This window comes from Micromys minutus (assembly GCF_963924665.1).
Source record: "Micromys minutus genome assembly, chromosome: 10".
Taxonomy (NCBI): Eukaryota; Metazoa; Chordata; class Mammalia; order Rodentia; family Muridae; genus Micromys; species Micromys minutus.
The window spans coordinates 35666574-35679033 of NC_137979.1; the positions used below are offsets into that span (position 1 = coordinate 35666574).

The following is a 12460-nucleotide window of genomic DNA, read 5'->3' on the forward strand; positions in this document are numbered from 1 at the left end:
TATACAGCCTTCAGGATGCCCATGTTTTATGTGTGCCAGCATAACATGCCTACAGCAATGACAGCACCAATATGATTTCTTATAGGCAGGAGAGAGTCAACAGTAAGGAAAATTGGACAAATCCCTGTGAGCCCCTAATTAAGAATATAGAAGTAATTAGTAGTAGACACATCCTAAAACATTTGTTGATTTCAACAGCTGGCACTGAAGAAGACAAATGCTAACAGACTTGTGACATCCTCTGGGTTTCCTTCATCCTGCTACAGAGGCTTCTCTCGACATTCCTCATTGCTCACTGCCCACATTCCTTCACCCTTCCTTTTCCACCATTGTAGCAGCACCAATTTTCTTTCTGATACTTTTGTACATGGTTATAATTAGTCTCTTGCCCTTAACTTTCTGCACCTATTTTAGGCTTTCTATCTTCTCCAATTTTTTTTTTTAAATTTATGAACTTTATTCTTAGGAACTTTGAGTCATTTCCTTATAACTTAATCTTGTTTTACAGGAATTACAGTATAGAGGCTTAGTTTGTGAAAAGTGATTTCCAGGTCTTCCTGCTTAATGGTGGGGGTGGGGAGTAATTAGAAAAGTGGGAAAAGTATAAGTCATTTAAGTATTAAAATAAGGAATACTGGGGTGGGCATGGTCATGATTGCATGTGATCCCAGCACTTGGGAGGCAGAAGCAGGCAAATATGTTTGAGTTCAAGCCAAAATGGTCTACAAAGTAAGCTCTAGGACAGCCAGGTGTACCCTGTCTCAAAGCAAAACAAATTAATGATTTTCATTATTTAAATTTTAAGAAGTTTTAATTTTAAAAAATTTCACCTATGAAGTGATGCATTCATGGAAAAGGTTTTATGACAATTCTTAATGTTGTCTCTTTCTTCCTCCCTCCCTCCCTCCCTCCTCTCTCTCTCTCTCTCTCTCTCTCTCTCTCTCTCTTTCTTTTTTTTTGAATTTTCAGGTTGTTATCCTTGTCCTGGGCCAAACATGAATCCCATTGCTCTTGGGAGCCGTTGGCTTGCTTATGCAGAAAATAAGGTAAGACTTGGCCCAGGTGTGGGTTAGTTTTTGTTGACTTTCTACACTTTGTATTGATGCTGAATATTGATACTGTTGGTGAATACCAGTAGTGTGTGTTTTATTTTGTTTGCTTCTACTTTTATAATTGCTACTCTGACTGTTAAGTATTCTTGGCTGGGTTGGTGGCACATACCTGTAGCACTTGGGAATCATAGTCAGGAGGGTCACCTGTAGATCAGGGTTCACCTGGTCTCTTAGGGTTTTACTACTGTGAATAGATATCACGAAAAAGGCAACTCTTACAAGGACAACATTTAATTGGGGCTGGCTTACAGGGTTTCAGTTCATTATCATAAGGTGGTAGCATAGCAGTGTACAGGCGGGCCTGGTAACAGGAGGAGCCGAGAGTTCTGAACACACATTCATCTGAAGGCTGCTAGGAGAAGACTGGCTTCCTCAGGCAGTTAGGAGGAAGCTCTCAAAGCCCACCCCCAGAGTGACACACTTCCTCCACATAATGCTACTCCCTGGACCAAGCATATGCAAACCGTCACACCTAGGGTGCCCAGGCTAGCCTTATATTGTAAGCCCTAAAATAGTCTGTTAGCTAATTAGGTAATTTCCTAAACAGAAAACTGCTATTTTCTTTCTTGTTTTTATGTTAGGTCTTTTAAACTTGATGTTCCGATCCTCATGTATCCATCTATGTACTGGGTCATTACATGATAGCTGTCCTTAAATGAAGACATTGTAGAGCCTTTGTTGTTCTAGCCTGGCTTCTGCACATTATTTTTGCATAGAGATTATTCAATATTAATTAAAGCATTGAGGTTGATCATTACAGCAGTGCTTACTAAAAGACAGCAGCTACCAGGAATAATCTTGAAAGCCTTTCATCTTGGCTGTATTGGAATCATGGGGCATAGGACAATTATGCTGGCTTTATATGGTCAACAACTAGATCTACATTTGTTGTAATAATTAAAATACACACAAAGCCTTGTTGCATATGTGTGTGTGTATATTTCTGCGTGTGTATTTTTATTTTAAAGCATTGTTCATATACAGTCCAATGCAAATAATAAATTTTGAATTATACAGCAAGGTATAAAATTTTCTTAGGCCATTAGGACTCTGCTTGCAAACATAGAATAAAGTCTAAAAAGTCCTGTTGGCTTTGAGGATTAGCATTCTTCTTTCATTTTTCTTGGTTACATGGTTATTATGTCTTGAGAATATTATGAAATAGTACAAAATAGTTCTTGACAAAATCAGGATGTGGTGCATAATGTAAGTACTTGGTAAAGCCACAGAACTCGTAAATCAACTGCCTCTGGAATGCATAGAATCAAGAATGGGCTAACGAAAATCATTTTTTTTTTAGATGAAGCCCTAATTCCTTTTCCAAAAGCCTGTCTGCAAAAATTAAGACATTTTGCATGTTATTGAGTGCACTCTTTCTCTTCTGGTCTCTTCATTTTCTCATAAAAATAGCTCATTTCAAACGATTCTTTTCAAATTATGCAAGAGCACAGTTAAATCGGGTGATGTAATGGTGTCTCCTGATGTTTATGTTTGTCATTCATTTCCTTTGAGTGCTGGAGACATCCATGAAGCAAGTGTGTAAGCTGTCCGTTGGCACTTGCCAGTGTATTCCCACATGTGGGAAGCTGCACATTGGCAGTTGGAGCTACAATTAGCTGCATACCATTTTTGTGGCAAAGCAACTCCCTGGATAGTTAGTTGAATGGCCGTGGCGGACACACATACAGTGAAGAAGCACATGATGTACAGAAAGAGCTGCAGAGAACGGCGCTCACGTGGAGTGTAGTACTTTCAGTTTTGGGCATTTGGTCCATGAGGCCTACGTTGACATTGGAAAGTTGAACTAAATTTTAGACGAACATTTTCATTCAGTGTGTTTGAGTGTATGCATGTGTAGTTGATGTTAGTCAGGTGTCTTCCTCTGTATTTTTGTCTCATTTTTTGAGACTAGGTTTCTCACTGAACCTAGAGGTAGGCTGGTGGCCAGCATGCTTCCTGTCTTGACTCCTCACAGTCTGTTTCAGAGGCCTGTGTTGCCCTGCTGGGCATTTTCATGGTTCCCCAAGGATCCTGATTCAGGTGTGTATAGTTGCAAATGCTCTTACTCATAGATCTTCTTTCTCCTTGTATTTATTAAATGTTTCATTTTATTGTTTTTATTTGTTTGTGTGTTGTGTGTGTAGGTATGTGCGCATGACTGCAAGTGCCCAAGGAGGCAAGAGCTGTTGTCTCTTTCCAGAGCTGAAATTATAGGAGGCCATAGTTACTTGATGGGGATGTTGGGAACTGAATTCAGGTCTTTTGCATGAGCAATATGCACCATCTCTCCAGTCTCCTGGTTCTTTTTAATGGCCAATGTCATTAGAAAGTCAGCTTTGTTCAGTGGATCTTTGTCTCTGGTTTGTGTCTTTATAGAACTCCTCAATGGAAACATCTAGGATATATGTACGTGCTACTTACATACAGAAAATGGGAAAGGGTACACAATTGTTCATCTATATATGCACATTCTCATGATATAAAAATAAAGTACTTGTGCTGATACTTGCTCCAAATTCTTTTTTGTCCCCATTTCATAGTTGTATGTCCCTCCTTTGCATGGTTGACTTAGATGTCAGCGTCTGTTGTTCTCTTCCTGTATTTTAAAGGTAGTACAGAATTCCATACCTGTTCCACCTCAACAGGAAAACTGTAGGCATTTCAGATGTGCATTTCAACTGTCTTCATAGGGTACAGGTTGTTATTGTATGTATATTATATGTGTATATTTACATGTACACATGTACATAAGCATGTATAGAGCAGAGAACAACTTAGAGGAGTCACCTCTCTTTCTTTACCATGTGGTTTCTGAACATTGAACTCAGGTGTGACAGCAAATGTCCTCATTTGCTGAGCTGTGGCACCACCTTATCTTATTATTATTATGATTTTTTTGTCATCTTTTTCTTTTGACCTTCTTCCATTTTGATTGTGAATGTGTATATTTCCTTATATATTCATATTTTATATACCAGTGTATATAATATGCATGTAGTTATTTTTCTTTTACAAACAAAACAGTTTATTTGCTTGTTAATGATCATGTTGCTTAAGATTATTTTCTAGTCCACTTGTATGCTAATATGGTTTTAAAAATGATGTGAATATAATTTTTTGTATGCTGTTTCTGACTAGATTGGTTATTGTTCCATTTGTCTTTAAATATTCTTAGTCTAATTTGAATATGAAAACATTTATTTTTACTTTTTATGTAATTTTTTTATATATGTATTTACTTTACTCTTGTTCTGATGGTGAGATGGTTTAGTGGGCAGAGATTTTTTTCTGTTCAAGGGTATTTTGATAACTTGTAGTAGGGAGCAGGTTTCAGCCTTTGCAAAATCCTGTCCTTCTCTTTTTTAGCAGCAGGAGGCAGCAGAGGAATAACTTTCATAATTCTCTGAATGTGGATGTGTGGTGGAAGGAGCCATTCTTTCTATTAGCTAAAATAGTCACTTTCCACATTGTCATTTGTGACAGATACATCAAAATCTAGTAATTGTGACTCAATAATAGCTTTAGCTTCATGTACCGGGTATTTTAGTCTGTTATCTTCATATTACTGTGAGGAATTCAAAAATCTGTGAGTTAGGAATAAAAGCATTGTATGTTAATGTATGTCACAGAATCTAATATAGGTCCTAGAAGGTTATTATATTTTTGTATTGATTTCAGACGCCTTAAAAATGCTTGTCACAACACTACACAATATCGTTCTGTCCTGATGCCCTGCTGTTGACTAATACAAGTGTGTTGTTGCTGCCAGTGAAGAGTTAGATCCCAAGTTTCTGCTGAACATATGAGAATCAAAATTATGATTGATATTTAGATGTTTAGTCTGTTCCAAGTGGCAGATGCAGTGGGCTCTAACACACGGACAGCTTGTGCATTCTGTCCACTTTCCCACTGACACAGTTGGATATGCAAATATCCTAAAATATTTGCCTGTTGTTTTAGGTTTTCTTTTATAATTTTTGTAAGGAATTAAGAGGAGAAAACATCCAATTTGCTAGTATGTCAAATATTTAATGTTAGTAAGTTATGTGTAAGTCCTTTGATTATGCTTTTTAAAATTTATTTATGGAAAGGCTGCCAGACCCTGAATCCTACCATTTCAGAGTTTATGAATTCTTAAAGCCTGTTCATCACGTAATTAAAACCATAGTTGAGCATGAAACTGCCTTAGTGGCACCAGAAGATTATATAAAAAGGGGAAAATGTGTCTCAGTAGGGCTTTTAGCTGTTTTGTCTGCAGTACACTCAAGCAAACATTCCCACCCAGCGTCGTTATTATGCACGGTAAATAGCTGCTGTCTAATAGCATGTAGAGTTAAACAGCTTAATAGAAAATGACTCTGGTGTTCTCCCCTCCTCATCCCAGCTGATTCGCTGTCATCAGTCCCGTGGCGGAGCCTGTGGAGACAACATTCAGTCTTACACTGCCACTGTCATTAGTGCTGCTAAAGTGAGTACCTCACAAGCTTCTAGACGTTGTGATTGTGTGGACCAGTTTCCGGTTTGACTGCTGCCTCATGTCGAGATTGTCTGTTCTGCTTTGATTCCCTAGTTGCGAAGAAATGTACGAAGTCTCAAGTTTTTGCCACTCATGAGAATTTGTGATTTGGACGTTAATCTTTAGAGCTTAATAGTGTTTTTATTGTGAAGATTGTATGGTTTGTGCTCACTCCATTAAAAATTTGGGAGTATTGTAACTGGGTTCAAGTCTGGTAACTAATTAATACCATATTGCAACAAACTGTCCACGGTTTAACTGGTGACTTGGGCTCCTCTGTGATTGGCACTGTCCCACCTACACTGACAGGCTCATGGACATCCCTTGCAGATTTGAGTATTTTTGATTCTTCTTGACTTCAACAATTTCTCATGAAAACTTGAGTTGGTCCCCTGACACATTCAAAGATTCTTTCATATCTAGAGGCTGGTTCCTTGATGTTTGCCAAGTGAATTCTCTGTGTGTGTGAGGGTTAATTTTGATGGTGCCTGTTAAACTTTAGGCTGATTATAAGGTATTCTTACAACCACCATCCTTTTTGAATCGTGAAGTCTACAACGGAGCAATTCTAATAATAGGGCTGCCTGAGTGAATCCGAATGGCAGCATGTAATCGAAAGCACAGCTGCTCAGAGGACAAGAGTCTACGACGACCACAGAAGGAATCAAAGGTCACACTGTTTCATGTTAAATACAAAACTGCTTCAAGATTGTAACAAATGTGTGCATGATGTGCATTAGGATATGTCCCTGGGCTCAGTGAGAACTGTTACACACTTTCCAGTTCAAAGGAGAAGTAAGGTCATGTCTTTACACTTACAGCACTGCATGTTTGTATTTCTACTCTTCTTATAGAAAAGACAGCAATTAGGCAAACTCTAGAGTGGAACCCCTGCATCTAATGAAGAGATACTGTTTGAATGTTGGATTCTTGAACTCAGCTGTCCGGATCTGACTGCACATCACTTTCAGTGATACTGGGGCTACAGTTTTTACTTTGTTGTTAGAAGATTTATTTTTTATTTTTTAACTTTTTGCTTCAGGAAGGGTTCTGCATTCATTAAGAAAATGTTCTGTTGTGGGTATATGGAAATGAGGCTTGATGTAATGAATTCAGAACTACAAATCTGAACCCTGTACAATCCCACCCCTCCATATTGTGGTACGAAGTGTGTATTCAGGTCTTTCTCATTTAGGCTCTAAGAAATTATGTTTAACAAGTCTTGGTGCTTTATAGTCATAATCCTTATAATTGGGAGGCTGAGGCAGGAGGATCACTGCAAATTCAGGTTAGGCTGTGAACATCATAAACTCAAAAGTGAGCTTTGCCACACTTAACAAAAACATGACTGAACTCTTAGCAAATAACGCTTGTTAGTCCAGGTGTGAGTTCTATTTTGAATTACCTCCTCATTTAATAAATTTATGAAGGTTTCACTTCCATACTTTCTAGAAGTTATTCTGATTTGTTTAAAAGCTCTATTGCATAAGAAAGAAGTTAACTCTTCTGTTGTAACTCCCCTCCTCCCCTAAAGAGACAGAATCCTAATCATGTTAGGGTCACAGTCACACAGGTATCCTGAAATCTTTCACCCTTTCACTAAACACAGCGGTATTGTCCTTCTTCAGTTCCCAAAATGCTAGGATTACAGGCAGGTGCCAACACCTGGCTATATTGTAGGTCTCTTTAGGTTTCAATCCAATTAATGGAAGAAGTCTGGTCAGGTGGAAATCCCTGGCAAGGCTGATTACAATACATGATTTCCTAATTCCAAAAATGTGGCAAATGTGTCATGTAGTATCTTTAGAATCTTCCAGAAGAAAAGATTATTCCTGGGCCTGGGTACCCCACTAGGGGGCCTGGATTTCTTTGACTTGGGTTCTAGCTCATCTATGGCTGAAGAGTGGCACATGGTCTCAAAAGTTACATAGTAAAATATACATGAATAAGATGACCAGCAACGTTCTGTCTGCTGAATTCAAGTACAAAGATAGAACTTACAGATGACCAAAGCCAAGGGGGGCACAAACCCACAAATCAATTGTGACTGTTTTGTTTTGTGCTAAAATCTCAAACTGCAGTGATTATAAAACACATTAGTGTTCCTCAATTAGCAGCCAAATGTTTGTTTCAATAATTCACAAGAAATGACTTACACCAAGTCTTTTAGTGTTGTTGAGTAAGCCACTGAAGGACCAAGGGAACCCGGCGCCACAGTGTATTGATGTGAGAGTGGAGCAGGAAGCCTGTTAACCTCTGAGATGCCTCAGCTGCTGCACTCACACCATCAGTGCTAATGGGGCCGTTCCCAGGCAGGCGGAGTCAAGCCTTTATCAAGTGACAAGCCTGGTTGGCTATCTGGTTGTATATCCTGTGTTTGCCCCTGAGCGCATAGGCTCAGGCTTTTATGCCAGTGAATAGCACTAGAAGTGGGGCATGTAAAAAGTGCAAAGAAGTGCAGGGGAGCAGGGCAGAAGGTAGAGGAAAAGTCAGTAAGAAAACACGAGGAAAGCAGTGTACCTCAGCCGCGAGGGCTTGCAGAATGCTTGTGTCTTCAGAAAGACACTTATAAAATCATCTTTACAACCAAATGCACCTCCTGACCTTTATAGTCATCAAATGTGCAATGAGGCCATTCAGAGTAGAGGCATGGAAAGTAGGGAAGATGAGTGGCTTCTGCATCAATGAAGACTTTGCTTTAGAAATGACACAAGTGAAATTTTACCAGTCTTTTGTGACATATATATCCAATTAGAATGTAGTACATTGTTAAGCTCTTGTTCCCATGGGTAGCAGATACAGTTCTACAGCCTGTGGACACACTGGTTATCTGTCTTTCTACTTATTCTAATTAGACACACACAAATTTGCTACAAAAATATGGTTTGATCAAGGCACAACCTGGGAGTAGAGAAACCATTTGTGGGTAGAGGTGATACATTGGATGCAGTTTTTGCATAATCTGGAGTATATTTAATATATTTCAGAAGTTTAAAGTTTCTTCAATCCTGATTATTTTGAAAAAGTGCTTTCACAGAGCAGTATTGTAGCAGTAAGGCAGATGACCATGTGATTGTAATAAAGTGTAGACATATCATATGTTCCTCCATTGCAGGCAGGGCTGCCGCAGGGTTCCCTGCCGTTTGAACCCTTCTCTGGCCTATCAGTTGTCCCACATCCATTAGAGCTAATGGTGTTGCTCTCTTAAGATTGTTGTTAAGTTATCAGATAACAAGAAGAAACACTGGGAATTTTTTAAAAATCAATTGACCACAGTGGGGAGAAAACACATGAATATAGAACTTTAAGGAGAGGGGTAAACACAAATCAAGATTTTATAATTGTGACCGGAGAATCTTATTTGGACAACTTCTTCCCTAGCCCAAGCATGAAAAGTTAACTTTTTTTTCTGTATACATAAGGAAATTTAGATGGAATAGGTGAAAAAGAGAGGGAAAGAATTCTAAAAGTATAAAAATTGGTTTTGAGTGTTTTTCTGAAATCCAGAAAATATAGAAAGTCTTATTTCCTTATTGTGGCTCCAAATATTTATGAAAATAATAGGTTTATCTTTATAGTAGTCTAGGAAGACAAAACAAAACAAGGCAAGTAGCATGAAACCTAAGTAAGGGGGGTTGGGAGGAAGAGAGAGCACCTTCCTTATTACAGTTAAGGTTATCTCCCCTGGAATTACCTTAGAGGTCATCTCAAGTGTTTTAATGAAGGCATTTCATCAGCATCACAGCTTGAAGAGCGGTTCTTTAATATTCTATCTGGTCTGCCTGTTCTGGCTCCGATGAGCGTGATCTCCTTCAAAAGTCTGTTATTTGTATAGTTTTCTTGCTTCAGAACAAATATACAAGTGTTACTTTAAGTGTCACTTTTTGTTTTTCTTGAACCTAGGGCTTCTTGTAAGGCAGTCAAACTCTTAACGCTGAGTGGCATACCTGCCCCATGTTTTATTAATATGTATCAGGACAACTAGTCAAGATTTGTGAATTAAAAGAAATACATGCATTAGCTTTACTTACTTGCTTTCAGTGGAATAGTGTATCAGAAACACCACACTGGGTTGCTTTCTCTAATCCAATCTGGAAAGAAATGATGTCAGCTTTATGTGCTCTTGGACATCATTTCTAAGACATTAATATCCTGTAGGCACAAAGAAGTTGCTATTGTTACTCTCAGTGGGTAGTCTTTTATAACAGCACAGGTATATTTTAGAGTTATAATCTTTTCCCACTTAGATATTGAATTACAATATTCAATTCAAAACATTGTCACATGGCCAGATATGTCTTCAGTCATGTGTTCTAAAACATGTACATTAAGGGAATGCAGTAAAAGAAATATTTTAGTAAATATATAATTATACCTCTATTAAATAAAATAGTTCTGTGCTTGTAATTATTATGACTTAATTATGGTATTATTACCAGCACAGTGATGCTGGTGCTTTTTTTGAGGACATTTCCTTGAACTCATGTTGATTTTTCTAAGGAAGTTTTAAGATCATGTTGAACAGATGACTGAACATCTGTGGTGTTTATTGCTATATGATATATTGTAAGAGAATTAGGGATTGAGGCTTGGAAATCGACTCTAGTGCATACTCCTGTTTAGACTTCACATTTTGTTGAAAGTTGTGTATTTTGTCTTTTGTTATGTAGACACTGAAAAGTGGCCTGACTATGGTTGGCAAAGTGGTGACTCAGCTGACAGGCACACTGCCCTCAGGGGTGACAGAAGATGACATAGCCATCCACTGCAACTCAAGACGGAGCCCCTTGGTGCCAGGCATCATCACAGTCATAGACACTGAGACAGTTGGAGAGGGCCAGGTAAGTGCTCTGGGTGAATGACATCGAGTTATCTGCAGACTTTGAGCACATGTTAGAGTCAACCAAAACGTACTTTGCTCAAAGCAATTTGTAGTTTTAGAAATTATTTCTTGTCACAATTTTTTTCACCCTTTCTAGGAAAGCATTTTCACTTGGTTATTTCAATCATGAATGTTTAAAACCTAAAGGAAAAGCTGAAGGCATCTCACATCCCACTACACCTGTTTCAGAAAAGCCTTTGCAGTTATTTGTAGTATTATGTTCATACTGGTTTTGGTATAATGTCATGGTATAATCTATGCCCCAGATTAATACATTTCTTCTAAGGACATGAAATGATAGGAAAGGAGGAGCTTACATGTGTGTTGGAAATAAGAAAATAAGTAACAGTAGTTATATGTGCCTTAGTTTAGTGTGTTATTTGAAATTGCATAACATTTTCATTCTTTTAGTCTCGTTGCCCCCAGGCTGTGAGTGACAATCCTCCTGCCTCAGTGTTCTCTATGCTGGGCTTACAGGCAGTGCCGCCATGCTCAGCTGACACATTGCTTTTAAATAGTAAAAAACAAACATAGAAATTTGACTTCTCAGGCCAGAAAACGTATGAGACAATTTCCCGCTATAAAATTCTGTATCTTCAGATAGTAAGTCTAGGTAGAATCATTTAGAAGGGTGGCTTAATAAAACGCAGAAGAGAATTTGCCTTTGTATTGTTGATCATAAGATGTTTTTAGCAAAATGTCTCCCACCTCTCTCCCCTCTTCAGTTTCTTTCATATTGTAATTAAAATATTTCTGTAATGACATAATTTTAAATCTTACTGCTTAAGGTTATCATTATAACAAATATAATCTAAGATGTTTCTAGAATAAAAATAGTAGGCTTATTAAATACTGTTAATGTAGAGCATGCATTTATATTACATTCAGAAAAATGCTTTGAAAAATACTGAGTCTAAAGTATTGACTTTAATATTGCGTGTTTTGTTGAGAAGCCTGCTTCTATTGTATATGAGTCAGCATATTGATGAAAAATTACTTTTGGCAGCTACTTGTGAGCTGTAGAGGGATCAAAAGGTACTTTGAGAAAGAGTACACTTCAGTGCAGTTGAAACAAAAAATCTTTGAAATTTTGTGTTAAGATTGGTTGTGTTTTTTTAAATTAAATAATAGTAATTTGCTGCTTTTTTCATAATGTTAAGGTTAGCCAAATAAATTGTTTGTATTTATTTTTTTTAAAGTATGTGCTTTTCTATTGACTGTTAGAGAAAAAATATTCAGAAAGATAGAAAGAACATAAACTTATGTGGATTAGTACATATTGTTCTGTCTATCTGTCTTCTTGTCTGAGCCTTGGGTTTCATAGGCCACTCTGTGAAATAGTCAAGGGATTTGGGAACAAACGGATAGTTCGTGAACCAAAGATGCTTATTGAGAGCATGACAAGAAAAGTTGCTTTTGTTTCCATTTTTTCCACTGTAGTTCAGGGAACATCACAGTTTTGCTGTCTGTCTGTCTGCCTGCCTGCCTGTTTTCTATCAGTCTAATTTCTAAGACCAGAAATAAATATTATGCCAGTTTCACAGCAGTTTATTTTTCATGGCAACCAGAATCCTGTAGCACATTGCTGCCTCTTCCTTTCATTTCCATGAGTCCTTTTCTTCAGGAAAGGCAGCTTTGTCTGACAGAGTTTGGAGAATCCAACTGCTCTCCATCGTACAGTAGAGCATGAGAGGGAACACAGCACTGGTTCTAGCAATTTCTGTTGCTCTAACTGTTTCTGCCATGCTCTTCCCTCCCACGTTATACATTGTCTTCTGTGATTTAAATCCACTGAGACTTTAATACAGTTTCACATTCACTCGGGCAGCAAATAAAATCTGATTCACCATCGTTCTGTTGCTGTATTGATTAATTTGATTTTATGGGGATGGGATCATCGCATGGGAACTGCATTAAGGAGGAATGGATTTAATTGACTTTGTGTCCATT

At 37.9% G+C, this 12460-nt stretch overlaps 1 protein-coding gene across 7 annotated transcripts in view; it reads left to right on the plus strand.

Moving 5' to 3' along the window:
• Window positions 1–12460, plus strand: part of BCAS3 (BCAS3 microtubule associated cell migration factor) — a 435283-nt gene that overhangs the window by 96789 nt on the left and 326034 nt on the right. For all 7 annotated transcript variants that reach the window (XM_080924182.1, XM_080924186.1, XM_080924185.1 and 4 more), the window contains 3 exons: window positions 970–1046; window positions 5497–5580; window positions 10299–10469. In XM_080924182.1, coding sequence (XP_080780308.1) covers window positions 970–1046; window positions 5497–5580; window positions 10299–10469 — 332 coding nt within the window. The remainder of the gene's footprint in view (window positions 1–969; window positions 1047–5496; window positions 5581–10298; window positions 10470–12460) is intronic.